The sequence below is a fragment of the Thermobia domestica genome, chromosome 16 (assembly GCF_964235325.1).
Source record: "Thermobia domestica chromosome 16, izTheDome1.hap1.1, whole genome shotgun sequence".
Lineage (NCBI taxonomy): Eukaryota > Metazoa > Arthropoda > Insecta > Zygentoma > Lepismatidae > Thermobia > Thermobia domestica.
Genome location: NC_137469.1, coordinates 60331454 through 60345367, shown reverse-complemented (window position 1 = coordinate 60345367; position 13914 = coordinate 60331454). Strand labels below are relative to the sequence as shown.

At 34.3% G+C, this 13914-nt stretch overlaps 1 protein-coding gene across 1 annotated transcript in view; it reads right to left on the bottom strand.

Annotated features, from left to right (window-relative positions):
- Positions 1-13914, bottom strand: part of Dg (Dystroglycan) — a 406462-nt gene that overhangs the window by 29766 nt on the left and 362782 nt on the right. The window contains exons 6-8 of the mRNA XM_081742426.1: positions 6282-6410; positions 3538-3663; positions 1522-1680 (exon numbers count right to left, since the gene is read on the bottom strand). Coding sequence (XP_081598552.1) covers positions 1522-1680; positions 3538-3663; positions 6282-6410 — 414 coding nt within the window. The remainder of the gene's footprint in view (positions 1-1521; positions 1681-3537; positions 3664-6281; positions 6411-13914) is intronic.

Below are 13914 nucleotides of genomic sequence, written 5' to 3'. Positions count from 1 at the left end.
GAATGGAACTAACTTCTTAAGATCTTCTTCATAGAAAATTTGGGGCGTCTCTATCAATCTATTTATAGCCTGTTATACACAATCCAAATTCTGGAAACACAGCACGTTTCTTCAACTATAGAAGTAGATGGTAATCATTAGGTGCCAGATAATGCGAGTAGGGAGGATGTGGAAGTAATTTTAACGCAAATCACTTAAAATGTTCTTTGTTTGACAGGTCGTACTTACTTAGCGCTTTTTGACAAGTCTTATCATAATGACCCAGACAGAAGATTGGAATAGTATTCACCATAGAACGTAATCCACTGAGAGTATCCCATCACAATCTCACAAAGCAGTAGCATTACCTTGCCCACAAAAAAAACTGTACAAGCCTCTGGAGGTGGGCTTTGTTCTGGTCTGCATCATTCTTTAGACAGACTTTTTTGTTTCTGAATTAATGTATGGAATTCAGCTTTCGTCTGTTGTTATTAAAATATGCCAAAATTGGTTGCGATGCAGTTGTGGAAGGTTTTGAAATTGATGACAAGTTTGCACTCTGTTCAGCTTTCGTTCTGGCTCCAAGAGTCGAGATACCCAACGAGCTGACACCTTCCTCATGCTTAAATGATTGTGCATAGACTTGCTGTGTATCAATACCTATACTTGGATTAATCTTAAGAATAGGCACTTGCCTATTGATCAACAGTCTCTCTACAGCAGTAATGTTTGTATCATTTTTTCCAATGTTAGATTGTTCACTCCGTAGTCATCTTCTATACTCGTTCTATCAGCTTTAAAACGATCAGTACTTTTGGACTTTGCAAGTTCCTCAAAATTGCAGATTAATGTTTAACAATTTCTGACATTTTATCCTCTTTCCATAAAAAGAAAATAATGGATCATTTTGAAATTTTACAGTATCTTCCATATTGGCAGTGTTAAACACCTTAAAAATACGTCCGTGTTTGTGAAGCGGTCTACTTATACTGACCGGGTTCGAGTCAGATGTTAGGAAAACGTGTCAGGACTTGTCTAGTGTCAACGAATGCTATTAATAATCAGCATTCTGTTGTTAGAAATTCTCAGAACTTTGGTACCATCCTTCGTATATGATAATAGAACTCAAAATATATCTTTATTTGAAATTAGCTGTAAGCACCCGTCATTGCCGACTCTTAATTTAGAACATATATTAAAAAAGAGGGAGAGAGGAAGTTTTTACTTTATTCCCCGAAGTTTATCCTTTGTTGATATACAATCCCACACAACATTGAGTAATGTGAGTTGCATATACACAAGACGTTCTTAAAACTGCTATAAAAGTGCATATATTTTCACCCTTCACCTTTCGAACCGAAAAGACAAAAAGGGCTTTATACAGAATTAGATCTAGTGAATATCTATCTGTATACCAAATTTGCACTCTTTTCTAAGCGAAAATTTGATGACATACACACATATTCTTTTATACGTAAATATAGACAGATGATTATTATACAGCTGTTATCTGGAGGAAGAGAAACTCAGAAAGATATATACCTGTCTTCTTTCTCGATGTAATCCTGGAGTCACTGCTTTGACATGCCAGCCTATCACAGGGAACTGAAGTACTTCAAATAAAGTGCCATCACGTGCTTGCTGCTTCACGTGATCTATTACAGCCTTTTGCTCTTCATCGATTTGGCCATCACAACCCACCTAGAAGAAACAAACACTATGATGCTGTACACTTTTTATAGCCTTATTGAAAATAAAGGTTAAGGCAGAACAATCACACAAGATAATAAACAACTTGATACTTATGGGAATTCTACACGAATGACTAGTCATCAGGAAAATACAGAAGGTTGTGGTTAAAAAAAAAAAAAAAAAAAAAAAATACCACCTAGAGATTCCATATCAACGACGTAATACACAAATACATACGCAAGTCAAAACAAATCAAACAGACAACCAGAACAAAATATGTATTTCTCCAGAGACACTAACTACAAATAAACTTTCTATCAGTCAAACAATTTATTTATTCTTTGTTTCTTACGTAGAAAAATATTTTCAAGGGCACATGACACTTGGGAACACTAATGGAATCAATGAAAATGCCTACTTATTACTGTGATGCAAATTGCAACTAACTATGCCATTATACACTCTTATTGAACAGGATATTTCATCGAGTACAGTTTCTTAATCAACGTCTTGTTATTGTTGGTAAAAATACAAATTATTCATATCTTGTACATTCTAATTGTAGAAAACCATGTCCAAAACAAAGTTTTTGACAAGTTATATAAGGTGTCACAAGCATACAAGCGTATTTATAGCAACCAATCAGATGTCAATATTATAATGATTTATGAGCACGCTTTAACCTAATATGAAACGGAATTCTTATATTTAAACTAATTATACATGCACTTAATAAGTAGTATATAAATGTTCAGTACTGTCTCACTTGTGCGGATTTCAGTTTCTAATTAAAACGGACTTCTTACATTCGCGTATCAATCTTTACTATTTCTTACTAATTTTCGATCCAAATCGTGAATCTTTCTAATTTAATAGGGAAAGGTGAAACATCTGAACAAATACAGTTACACAAATATAAATGAATCTTATATTAGTTATAAAAATCAATAAATAAATACAGTACAGAGGAATGCTGAACTTAAAATTTCATGTCAATGAACAAGAATCAGTGACGGTAAGAATCGCATACTATTGACGTTAACTTGTTTTATAGTTCTTTTCAGAGTGTATTCCTTGAATAACATAGTTGAGGGGATTACTGGAGTTAGCGTATGACAAGGAACAATAATAAAAACGTGAAAAGTGTGCTCTAAAAGCATAAAACTTATTTTCGCCACTAGTCTACAAGTTTTAGTAGTAGATGTTCTTTGATACCTTCTTGCAAGGGTTTAAGCATAATTTTAATTTTGTACATCCAGCTGGCGACCATTAGATACAACTAACACCGAATCTATCTATACACATATAAAAATAAAAGTGACTATGTTTGTGACTTAATAACTCTTGAACTACCCGACCGATCTCGATCAAATTTTCAACATAGATGAGGTTCGGGCCTGGAATGTTTTTCAACATTTCACTTTGATGGTGCAACTTGGGGAACATGGAGGGGGGTATATCGAAAATGACCGATATTAGTGTCGAATCCATAGTTTTCGGGGTCGCTGAGATGAACAGTGACACTTCCAATGCCGTTTAAATTCAAATTCAGCCCACAGTAGTAATATTTAATTTTTATTTCTATAGATTACTTATTATTTTCTGATTTTTCGTTCTTTTTTTCTATCTATTTGAGAGGGCTTCAGTAATACTAAAAAGTGACTCACTAACGGAACATATTACTACTTTTCCTTATTTTAACCCAGCGAAGCGCATAATTGACGCTGGTTCATTCTACAGGAAAAATAATTTGGACAATTTCTCATTAGTTTATGTTTTGATCTTGATTTCTTTCAAAATTATTAACTCGTCACACTATACAATCCATCCTTCAAAGACTGAGCACTTCTCGATACAACAACCTACCTGCCACTCCAAAACACTTGATTCCTTCGATATTTTCTTTTTAATATTTCCTGGACCAGCCAGAATTATGGCATCATCGTTAATGAGATCTTCTTCTGAATCTTGAGGGTGAAGTGAAAATACATCCTGCAAATTGAATTGAAATGTGTTAGCTACAATTGTAAACATGAAAATTCTGACAATATTTGCATATATGAATAACACAACTAGAACCTTATAGAGTGCTTCAAAAAGCAGTTAACGTGTGTAAAGGTCACCTGATACAGCAGGAAAAATTCTACTTTCAAGTGAAGATTTTTTTTCTTCTTATTAGGAACAAACCAGAGTTTACTTCAAACTCGATTAAGAGAGTATCAATTGAGTTTTGTTTTAAAAGAAGTACTTTTAAACATGTGTTAAACAAAATCGTTCAAACCAGACTTGTTACACACTCTTAACAGGCACGCAGCCGGGATTTCGTAAAGGAAGGGGCGCGCGGGGGGGGGGGGGGGTTCGTGACATGAAGTACTGTAGTCATCAACCAGGAGCTCGATTATTCTAAAACTATTTTATTGGAACATATATTGGTTCGTTTAGCTAGCATTTCGCAATGCGGAAGAAGGAAGGGGGGGGGGGGTACAATGAAATATTGAATGGCCAGGAGCTCGATCAATCTAAACTACTTTACTGGTAACATCTATTGGTTTGTTAGGACAATAAAACGAGGATATGTTAGTATTTTAATAATAAACTATGAAGAAAGCTCGAGCAAAAGAATTAAAAAAAAAAGTATTGGAAAGGATTTTACAATATCTACGTTCCTTCCTCTGTTCATTCATATAACAATTTTCCTTTCATTATGACTTCAACTATTATAAAAAGCGCATATTCACTATTATAAAAAGTACATATTCAATAATGTCTTTCAAAATACTTTACAATATTTGCGTTCCCTTCTCTGCTGAACCAAATGTTACCAGAACTTTCTTTCCACATAACTTTTTTTGTTTTCATTATTCCGTCAACTACTGTCTGCTCCAAATGACAGGTTAAAGGAGCAGTAGAAAACTGTTTCTAAAATAACATGTTTAATAATACAGAGAAGCAATGACGAAAAATTATGATTAAAAAAAATGTCTACGCTATTACAGAATGGCACTAAGCTTTCGAAAGCTTGAAGTTTCCCTGACAAGTAGCAAAAATTCTGAAAATTCCGGATATTCCGGATATCCCGCTCATTCCTCATCATGTATTGAAAGTAATATAAATCTCCTCATAAGAAAGAGTAACCAAATGCTTACTCTGTCTTTTTATTTTTAACGCTGATTTTTCTTTTTCTCGTTTCTTTTTGTTTCATCCTTCTTTAATATTTTTCATTTCTGGTCTCGAAGGGCCGGACCCCCCTGGCTACGTGCCTGCTCTGGATGAAATTAATACTCATCATCGAATAGAATTTTACAGATTATATCTCATCAGCGAAGAGAACATATCACGAAATGAAATGCATGAGTTAAAGTTGAACTTAAGGCTGTCACTCCTCTCCCAACAGTCGACACTGTCATATTCAACGGCAAAAAACACAAAACTATTTTGGTTAGTCCGTTATATCATTATCAAGGGCTATACTCTGGTGTCTTATGACGCCCGACCAGTGGTGTAGGCAAGGTGGTGGCTGACCAGGTTCAAGCGTCCCATTCCCCTCTTAGTACAGTGCTATTTTTTAAAAATAATTTCTCTCTCCCTCTCCCTCTCTCTCTCACACACACACACACACATAAGAACTGTACAGTGATGTTCAACAAAATATACTTTCCAGAAGTTCTAAGATAATTTGATGAAAATAATTACATTAACGTAGCAAACTAGATTTATCCAATTTGGTCAAAACAATCTTCCTGTGCTACATACATGCTCATTTCAAAAGCGCTGTTTTTGTTTTCTTTTCTTCCTGTTTATTTTTACCCCCCTTCCTTTCGATTGTGCATTAAGAACAAGGAAGATGGAGTATTTGCAATCGTTTAACGTATATTTCTTTGAAGATTCTGCTGTCATGAAGATTATTGTTGTTAGCTTTTTTTAAAAAAATATCTTCACACACACACAAAAAACTGTGTGAATACATCATTTACTCTTAGTTATGATCCTATCAACAAAAAATCACGAAGCACATTATTATTTAATTTGATATAACTAGTAGCAAAGTAAAGAAATGAAATCACTCACAATACGCAGATAAGTTTCACGCAGCAGTTTAATGATAAAATATTGACCATACATCATATCCCCTATTAAATAATAGTTGTTTTAGTTCGTAATAAACAAAACAGTTTTAACATACAGTTATTAAAACTAAATAATAATGCTTTTTAAAAAGTAGTTCACAGTAAACCAAAACAACACAATACGTAATCAAATGCAGTTGAGTTCGTTCCTCTAGTCGCTGCCTTAACTTAGATTTTAGGGAAATTGTTATTCTGGCAACACTGAAAATTCTTCATGTTCATATTTTCTGTTGTAGAACAACATTATCTATGATTGTGGTAAGTTGCATTTTATTATGTTCTTTCACTTATGTAAAACAAGCAAAAGAAAAATGGTAAATTTTGTATTATTTTTAGTAAGGCAGGCTCTTAAACACAAGCATTAATCTACATGTACTATTATTTATTAAGGACATCTAGTAAGTGTTCGCTCTTCATGTATTATATGGGTGTCTTCTTTCATACTTAGCAAAAAAACACTTAACATCAAATTACTGTACTTACGGTATCTAATCCTAAGAAACCTGCTAAATTTTTTATTGCTGCCACTCGCTGCTTTGGTTTTGTAGATTGCAATTTTACATCCAGTACAATAGACAATGTTGTAATATCTTCTCCTGAGTTACATTGTACCTGGAGAAAACAAAGACAAACCATCAGTGACCTTATAACAACAAACGTTGCTAATACATGAACCGCTTGGATGCCAAATGCTCTAACTCCAAAACTGAAATTTTCCAGGAGTGAAATCTGACGTTTTACATCTCATGAACAATTCATATTTCTGTTATGTTGGCAACCAAAACCACTATGGTTTTAATAATTTACTGCTTATAAAAATCTTTTTAAAAAGCATCTATCCATATAAATGAATGAAAGCATTAGTCCATTTTTCTTTTTTCGAGGTAGGACACTTAGCATCCAAGCGGAACATTTAATGTTAGTTTAAAAAATGAGGAAACTTTATATTCAAACAACATTACTAGTGCTTTTACACAACACTTTTTCTGCCCCATCACGGTTTTTGAAGAATACAAAGATTAAGAAAAAAAAAGTTTTCACATTTTCCACGATGATGCATTAAACTTGATTATACTTTACACTAGGGATGGGCAAAACCGTTTTTTTTAAAAATAAAAACAGAAACCGGTTTCTAGAAAAACCGAAATCCAAAAAACCGACATTCCGGTTTTCTCCAAAATCGGTTCGTTTTTTCCACTCGAAAAACGAAAAACCGGTTTTTGTGCCCACCACTACTTTACACTGATGATGGTCAATTTGTAAGGTACCGCGGGCCAGGGCAAAATAAGAACCACATCTGGGGGCCAGATAAATGAAATAAACAAATAGACAAGGTAAATGAAATAGACAAATAAAAATAAACACACAACAATGGCATTTAAGAACATTTTATATTCATATTCCATTCTGTGGCAATGTTCTATTCCGCGTACCCTACTTCTTGTTTCATGTTAATTCGATTTTGAATTACGAACATTTTAAAGTAAGTAACTCTATGCCTCTTCGGCCCGTTACCAACGGTCTAATGTTGCAGAATGACCTTAGTAACCAAAAGATAAAAGAAAATATTTTTACACTTAAAAGATAAGTTTTGATTCAAGTACGATGGCCAGCTACTCTCTTTCTGTCACGTATGGGTTAAAAAAAAAAAAAAAAAATCATTATTATTCGTGGACCAGATCCATTTGGCCATTACTGCTTTACGCTATTAGTTTAATCTTCTTGAGAAATCTGCAGTCATATTCCTTCCGCACTTCAATCGTGTTTGCTAATTTACTTCATTATCATTAGATTTTATAGTATAGCTCAAGTGTCTTTGATGTTCAAGGCAAAAGAGAACCAGAGAAAACCTTTTAGAAAGGGATGATATTTTGGGAACAGGGATTTTTGTCACTGGGATAAACAAAGATTTTTGTCATCGGGATATCGCCTCTGTTTCCAGGATTTCAAGTACGGTTTTCAAGTTAAATATATATATATATATATATATATATATATATATATATATATATATATATATATATATATATATATATATATATATATATATATATTACTACAGTTTCCCAACCGTTTTTGATTCATGTCACACTTACTGTACACCTACTACATCGCGACACACTTGTTTGAAATGTCATTAAAATAATATAAATTAAAATAGTCAGTGGCGTATGCAGTTTCATCAAAGGGAAGTCAAGCACTCAATCATATATCATTTCAGGACATACAAGATTTTTGCATACGTATCTTAATATAGTAAAATTTCCATAATATCTTGCTCAAGGGGGTTAAAATCCCAAAACCTTCTTTGTGTACGCCACTGATAATAACAATGTAGAACAGTGGTTCTCAAAGTGGGGTACGCGGACCCCTGGGAGTCCGTGGGACGTAGCCAGGGGGTTCGCGACGCCTAAAAATTGAAATGTGTTATAGTAAAATGAAACTCAGCTGTTTTGCAAGAAGTATTTTTTTTTCAGTTACTAAAAAGAAATAGGTTTGTAAATTTAAATGTTTTCCTACTTTACTAAATTTCTGCCCTGTGAGTATGAAGAGTTGTCTAAAAAGGCATTGCAACATTTGATGCCTTTCCCTACCACTTACTTATGTGAATAGACCTTTTCTGCTCTTTGCAGTATTAAAGCCTGAATAGAACGCGAAATCGTCTTAATGTGAAATCGAATCTAAGATTAATGGCGGCAAAACTTATTCCGGGTTACAATTATGGAAAAACAGAAAGAATTTTATTCCTCATATTAGTGACCCCACATTTGAGAACATTGTTTATCAAGAGAATTTCCTTTAAAAAAAAAAAAAAAAAAAAAAAAAAAAAAAAAAAAAAAAGTACATTGATTTTCAGTCTTGAAAGTTACTGTATTTTCAATTGAAATTTCGTTCACTAGGAAACAATCATGTATCTTTAGAACAAATTATTATTGTAATATTTTTCTTGATCTTTTTCTTGTCAGTGATAATTCTAATCAGTATAGTTTTTAATACCATGTGGAATTTTAGATATAGCATTGCAAGGGGATCCACGGATCACTTTCCGAATGAAAAGGGGGTCCGCGGATCACTTTCCGAATGCACAGGGGGTCCGCGTTATCGGAAAGTCTGAGAACCACTGTCGTAGAACTATAAATTTCTATAGAGAATAGTGACTATGTAGTACTGGGTTGGTACCATTGGAGGCATTGACTGGTACATTGGGGTTGTTGGTGACAGTGAAGGCATTGACTTATAGTCTAAGGTGATTAGAATTTTAACTTGCAAAAATGGAAACATATAAATCCCAGCGGGGGGGGGGGGGGGGGGGAAGTAAGAAGTATAAAATTCACAGATTGCATTTTGAGCAACAGCATTGTTTTGAAGCCACAACATAAAGTAAATGTAATACCGCTGTGTTTCTTACGTTTAATACCCAACAACTGCCAGTTCCAGGAATGACCTAAAAATTCCCAATATTGTTCATGCCAAAAATAACTATACATAGTCACTTTAACGAAAGAGTGTAGAATTTGCTCTGATCATGTATATTTCGAATAACAATTACGGGACACTGTTCATATATGCTCAAATACGGGACATTTTGGTGTCCCGTTTGAGAATCAGGACAACGGTTGAAAACAAGGGACTGTTCCCGCTAAAATGGGACATCTGGTCTAAGTCTCTCAGAATTGATTCTAACCATGCTTCATTAAATTCTAAAATTTCGCGACATACCCTAAGGAACTGCGTGATAACGACACATCGGTTGGAAACCGCAGTTTACACATTAAACACTAAAAATTCATTAACGTACACTAGGGATGGCTACAAAGTTCCAGTTCTTGGCGATCCGAAAACCCAGTTCCGGAACCGGATCCGTTCAAAGCCGAAAACCGGTTCTGGCCATCCCTAGGTAGACAATGAGTAGAAAATGACCAAATAAGAACCATTATCGTCTTTGCAAAAGCTGAGAAGATGTAAGCTAAACAAGCTTACTCATTCTTACAAGGTTCAAGGCTTTATTAATTTTATAAATGCATACCGCACTCCATATGATTTCACTGTTGCACGCATCCTTAATTCATTTTCTCTCAGTCACATAAAGTTTAGTGAAATTTGTCGTTTCGCATTTTGCTAATTAAAGTCCTTTAGCTCGACTGACTTCCAAATCATGCAATAAAATAACCTTGATATCTCAAAGAAAACACACTGTTTCATCGATTTCTGAGAATTTTACGTAATTTATCGTGAAAACTTTCTAATTTTTTTTTTTATTTTTATTTTCTTTCTTGATGAGAGAAGTTCAACCTCATACATTGAAAAGTCACGCCTACGGCATAGCCTATTTAATTAACCTTTAAACGCTCATTGACGCAACTGCTTCGTCGACCCTTTAAACCTCAATGGGAAGATAATTTTGATATCAATGTGTTTCTGAATGACGAAGCTTTCCGTCGATATGCATTTTATGTATGTGGGTGGGTACCAGAGCGGAGTGGGGAGGGAAACGTTCATTTTTTTTTTTTTTTTTTTTTTTTGCATCGGGTTTTCTTTGGGGATAAACTCATAAAAATTGGTACGTTAACCAATGAACTAGTTCACTACATGGTAATATCCTGTATGTGAACTTGTTGCATATATGGGAGTAGGATGGGGGCAAAGTTGGCCAATTTTTTGAGTCTGTATTTTGACGTAAATTCTATTTTTTCCTTTTTCCTATTATTTTCTATTTTTCTATTTTTAAGGACTTTCTTCTTCTTCTTCTCGAATGCGGCTGGAATTGCACACATGTTACCTCGTTGGCATCTGTTTTCCATAAGCTTTCCAATGATGTATTAATCATGACTGTGGTGATTAGGAGGGTTACCAGGACCGCCATCGCGAAAGTCTGAAACAGCCTTTCAAAAATAATACGCAGGGCACTTTTACACTAACTTCGTTCTGAATTGTTCTCTCTCTTTCTATTGCAGCAATAGCCATAATTTCTCTGTATTGTTGTCACAAGTGTGTTGCTTACACATAAGGTTGCCAACTCTGGAAAATAAAAAAACCCGGCACCCCTCAGAATTTCCTATGTTATAAGTGTAAAGGGCCTCTGTTAGGACCCATGCATGGGAAGCAAATGTACTATCGTGTGAACAAAAGTGCATTAGCACCTGTATTCTGCGTATCCTCAGTACATTCACTAACAAACTTAATAGATACATTATGCTGTAAATGAGAAACTGAAATCGGCATTAATCATTTTATTGTACTTATCAGTAACTGCCACTCCTTTAAAATTATCGAAACAGATGAACGAAAGTATATTAATCTTTACGTGACAATTTTGAATGTGGAAAATGACATTTATTCTTTAAACGTACACTTCAAGTACAGGTAACTGCTTTAAGAAGTCTTTTTCAATCTCAATAAATGTATAAAATTCCTTAGAAGTAAATTTCAAATTTTCCTTGATACAGTTCTTGTCATTTCTTTAAAATTATCTAAACAGTTGAACAAAATATGTTAATTGTTGATAGATGGTAAAAAGTGACAGTTTTGGATTTACAGAATGGAAGTTACCTTTTAAATCTATACTTCGAACTAGATGAAATTCCTTCGAATTAGAGACAAATTTGAAAAAATCGGTCATAAACGGGCTGCTAAGAAGTTTGTACCGGTCACCGGCCTCGATCAAATAACAGCAAGTTTTCTGGCCAGGCCGGTGGCAAAACAGGCCAGTTGGCAACCTTACTTACACATTAACATCATTTTGTTAACGTAGGGTTAGTGTTGGAAAATTTCATGAAAAGTTCAAACTTGAAAAGTTCGCGCGAAAGTTCGCCGAAAGTTCGGCTCATTTTTTAAATTGTCAATTTAAAAAAATCCTATAACTATTCTATCAGGCCTTGTTTCCATTTTGTACTAATACACAATAACATACTGAGCAAGGCTGTGATAATATGTAGAAAAACAGTATCACAGTAGTACTTTTTTTTTTTACATATTATCACATAGCCTTGCTCAGTGTGTTATTAAAAAATCCCTGTAAAATTACAAACATTTTGGTATATAACATGGCTATATTAAAAATCGAAGTAAATTTATTTGTTTTTTTCTCTTTCTAATAGTACATAATTTTCACATTTTTTCAAAAGACGTTACGGAGCGTTACAATTATGTATTTGAAATTTCAAGCCTATATTACAAAACAGTATGTTTTCGGCAGAAACCTTCAATTTTACATGATGCTGACAACCGAAAACTTAAATTTGACTTGCACAAACAAGTTTATATCAAACTCACGCATTACCAATACAAAATTAAACATTTTATTTAATATTTTTTTCTTGGTGGAAAGCACTGACTCAGTTACAACAATGTGTTTTACGTGTTTATCCATATTATGTATAATGTCAATGTGTGTCAGTCCATCTTGTATCATTATGGTGCAAATAACTATACTGTATAACACATAGCTAGCTCACAGTCATCACACTATGTTCAGAATAAGTAATTATATAAAAATGAGTGTCGCTAATTAGTAAATAAAAGAAAGCGAAAGTTCGGGAAAAGTTGCTTATGAAAAGTTCGAAAACGAACTTTCGAAAATGAAAGTTCGCCTGAAAAGTTCGCTCATTTACATCTCTACGTAGGGTGAATGCAAGGATGCCAAGGTTTCCCAAATTCTATATTTTTCATATTTGTAGGGTGGGACGTTTTTGTTTCTTCTTCTACGAATAGGGTGGGAATTGCACAAATGTCACCTCGTTGATGTATGTGCTCCATAGGCTTTCCAACAATGTATCAATCACGACTCTGTGATAATTAGGGGTGTCACCAGGGACCCAAAGGTGAGACTACAGGATTTCCTTCAAATCCCTGGCGGGCGTAGAAAGGTTAAATTCAAATATTTTTACAACAGGTATCGCAGAAAATTATATTATCATATTATACGTACGCCGAAATTTCTTCACCGATTTCAGCCCCCAAAAAGTATATTTGTTATACTTTAAAGAAAAAAAGCCAAGCTTCATTAGAACCGGTTAAAGTCACGCGTGATATGGAACCGACTAAAAGATACGAACACAAATGCATGTAATAGAAGCTCGCTTTGCAATAAAATAATCCTCACAGAAATTTGAAACTTTTTAAAGCATCCAGTGGATCCGCCATATATTCGTTAACTTTTCTGTGCCTGTTTCAGTGCCTTATTTCATACGTATGTAAGTTCCGTAGAGACATGCTACAATCTGAAAGCGCCCAAGCGACCACACCTCTTCCTCATATAGACAGAAATTCACAATTGAAACGTGCTGTTGATAACTCAACACTTCCTACACACTATTATGGTCACTCACTCGGAGTGCCACACATATGTTTCACATTCTTCTGCTCTTACACCATCATTCCCTCCCACGCCCCAATTTTTATATTTCGTTCCGTTGACAGGTGCACCTGTCCAGTATACCAAAATATTTGAGTTCAAGGTCAAACTAGTTCTTCATCGTGACAAGATCGATCTTCCACAAGTTGATGTGATCATTTCCATCTCGTTCCAACGGATCAAAAGATGGGAATTGACATCAAGTATCCTGTAACCCTTCGGAAAACTCAGCAGATAAACTAGATTTCAATTCAACCACACGTACTACGTGAATGAAATGCAGTGTCATTTACTTTTATCATTTTTTTATTATTTATTTATTGTTCTGTTTTGTAGTAAGTAAACTCTTTACTGCTTTCAATTACAACTATCACAAAAAAATTTTAAGCGTCAAATATACGTTCCATTTATTTCTTCTCGCTATGGCTTACGTCGTTAACTGGTTGGTTTCTTTGTAATGTGTCCCTTTTAGCACCCAGACTATATGAGGCATGAATCTACAACTTAGCGTGGGACAAGAAGTTTATTGTCACAAATAGTCTTCGAATTTAGTTTATTCAAAAGAATTTAATTTGACAATAAAAATAAACAAGTACTGCTGTCATTTCACATTATTATTTGTAAGAAATGAGGTCGGGGAAAATATGCATATACTGCAATAAATTAAGACGATTTCCTACGAGTAAGATTTATATATCAGTTTTCGACACCTCTGTCATTATTGAGAAGTCACTTGCGGCAAACTGACAAACTTCTATGCAC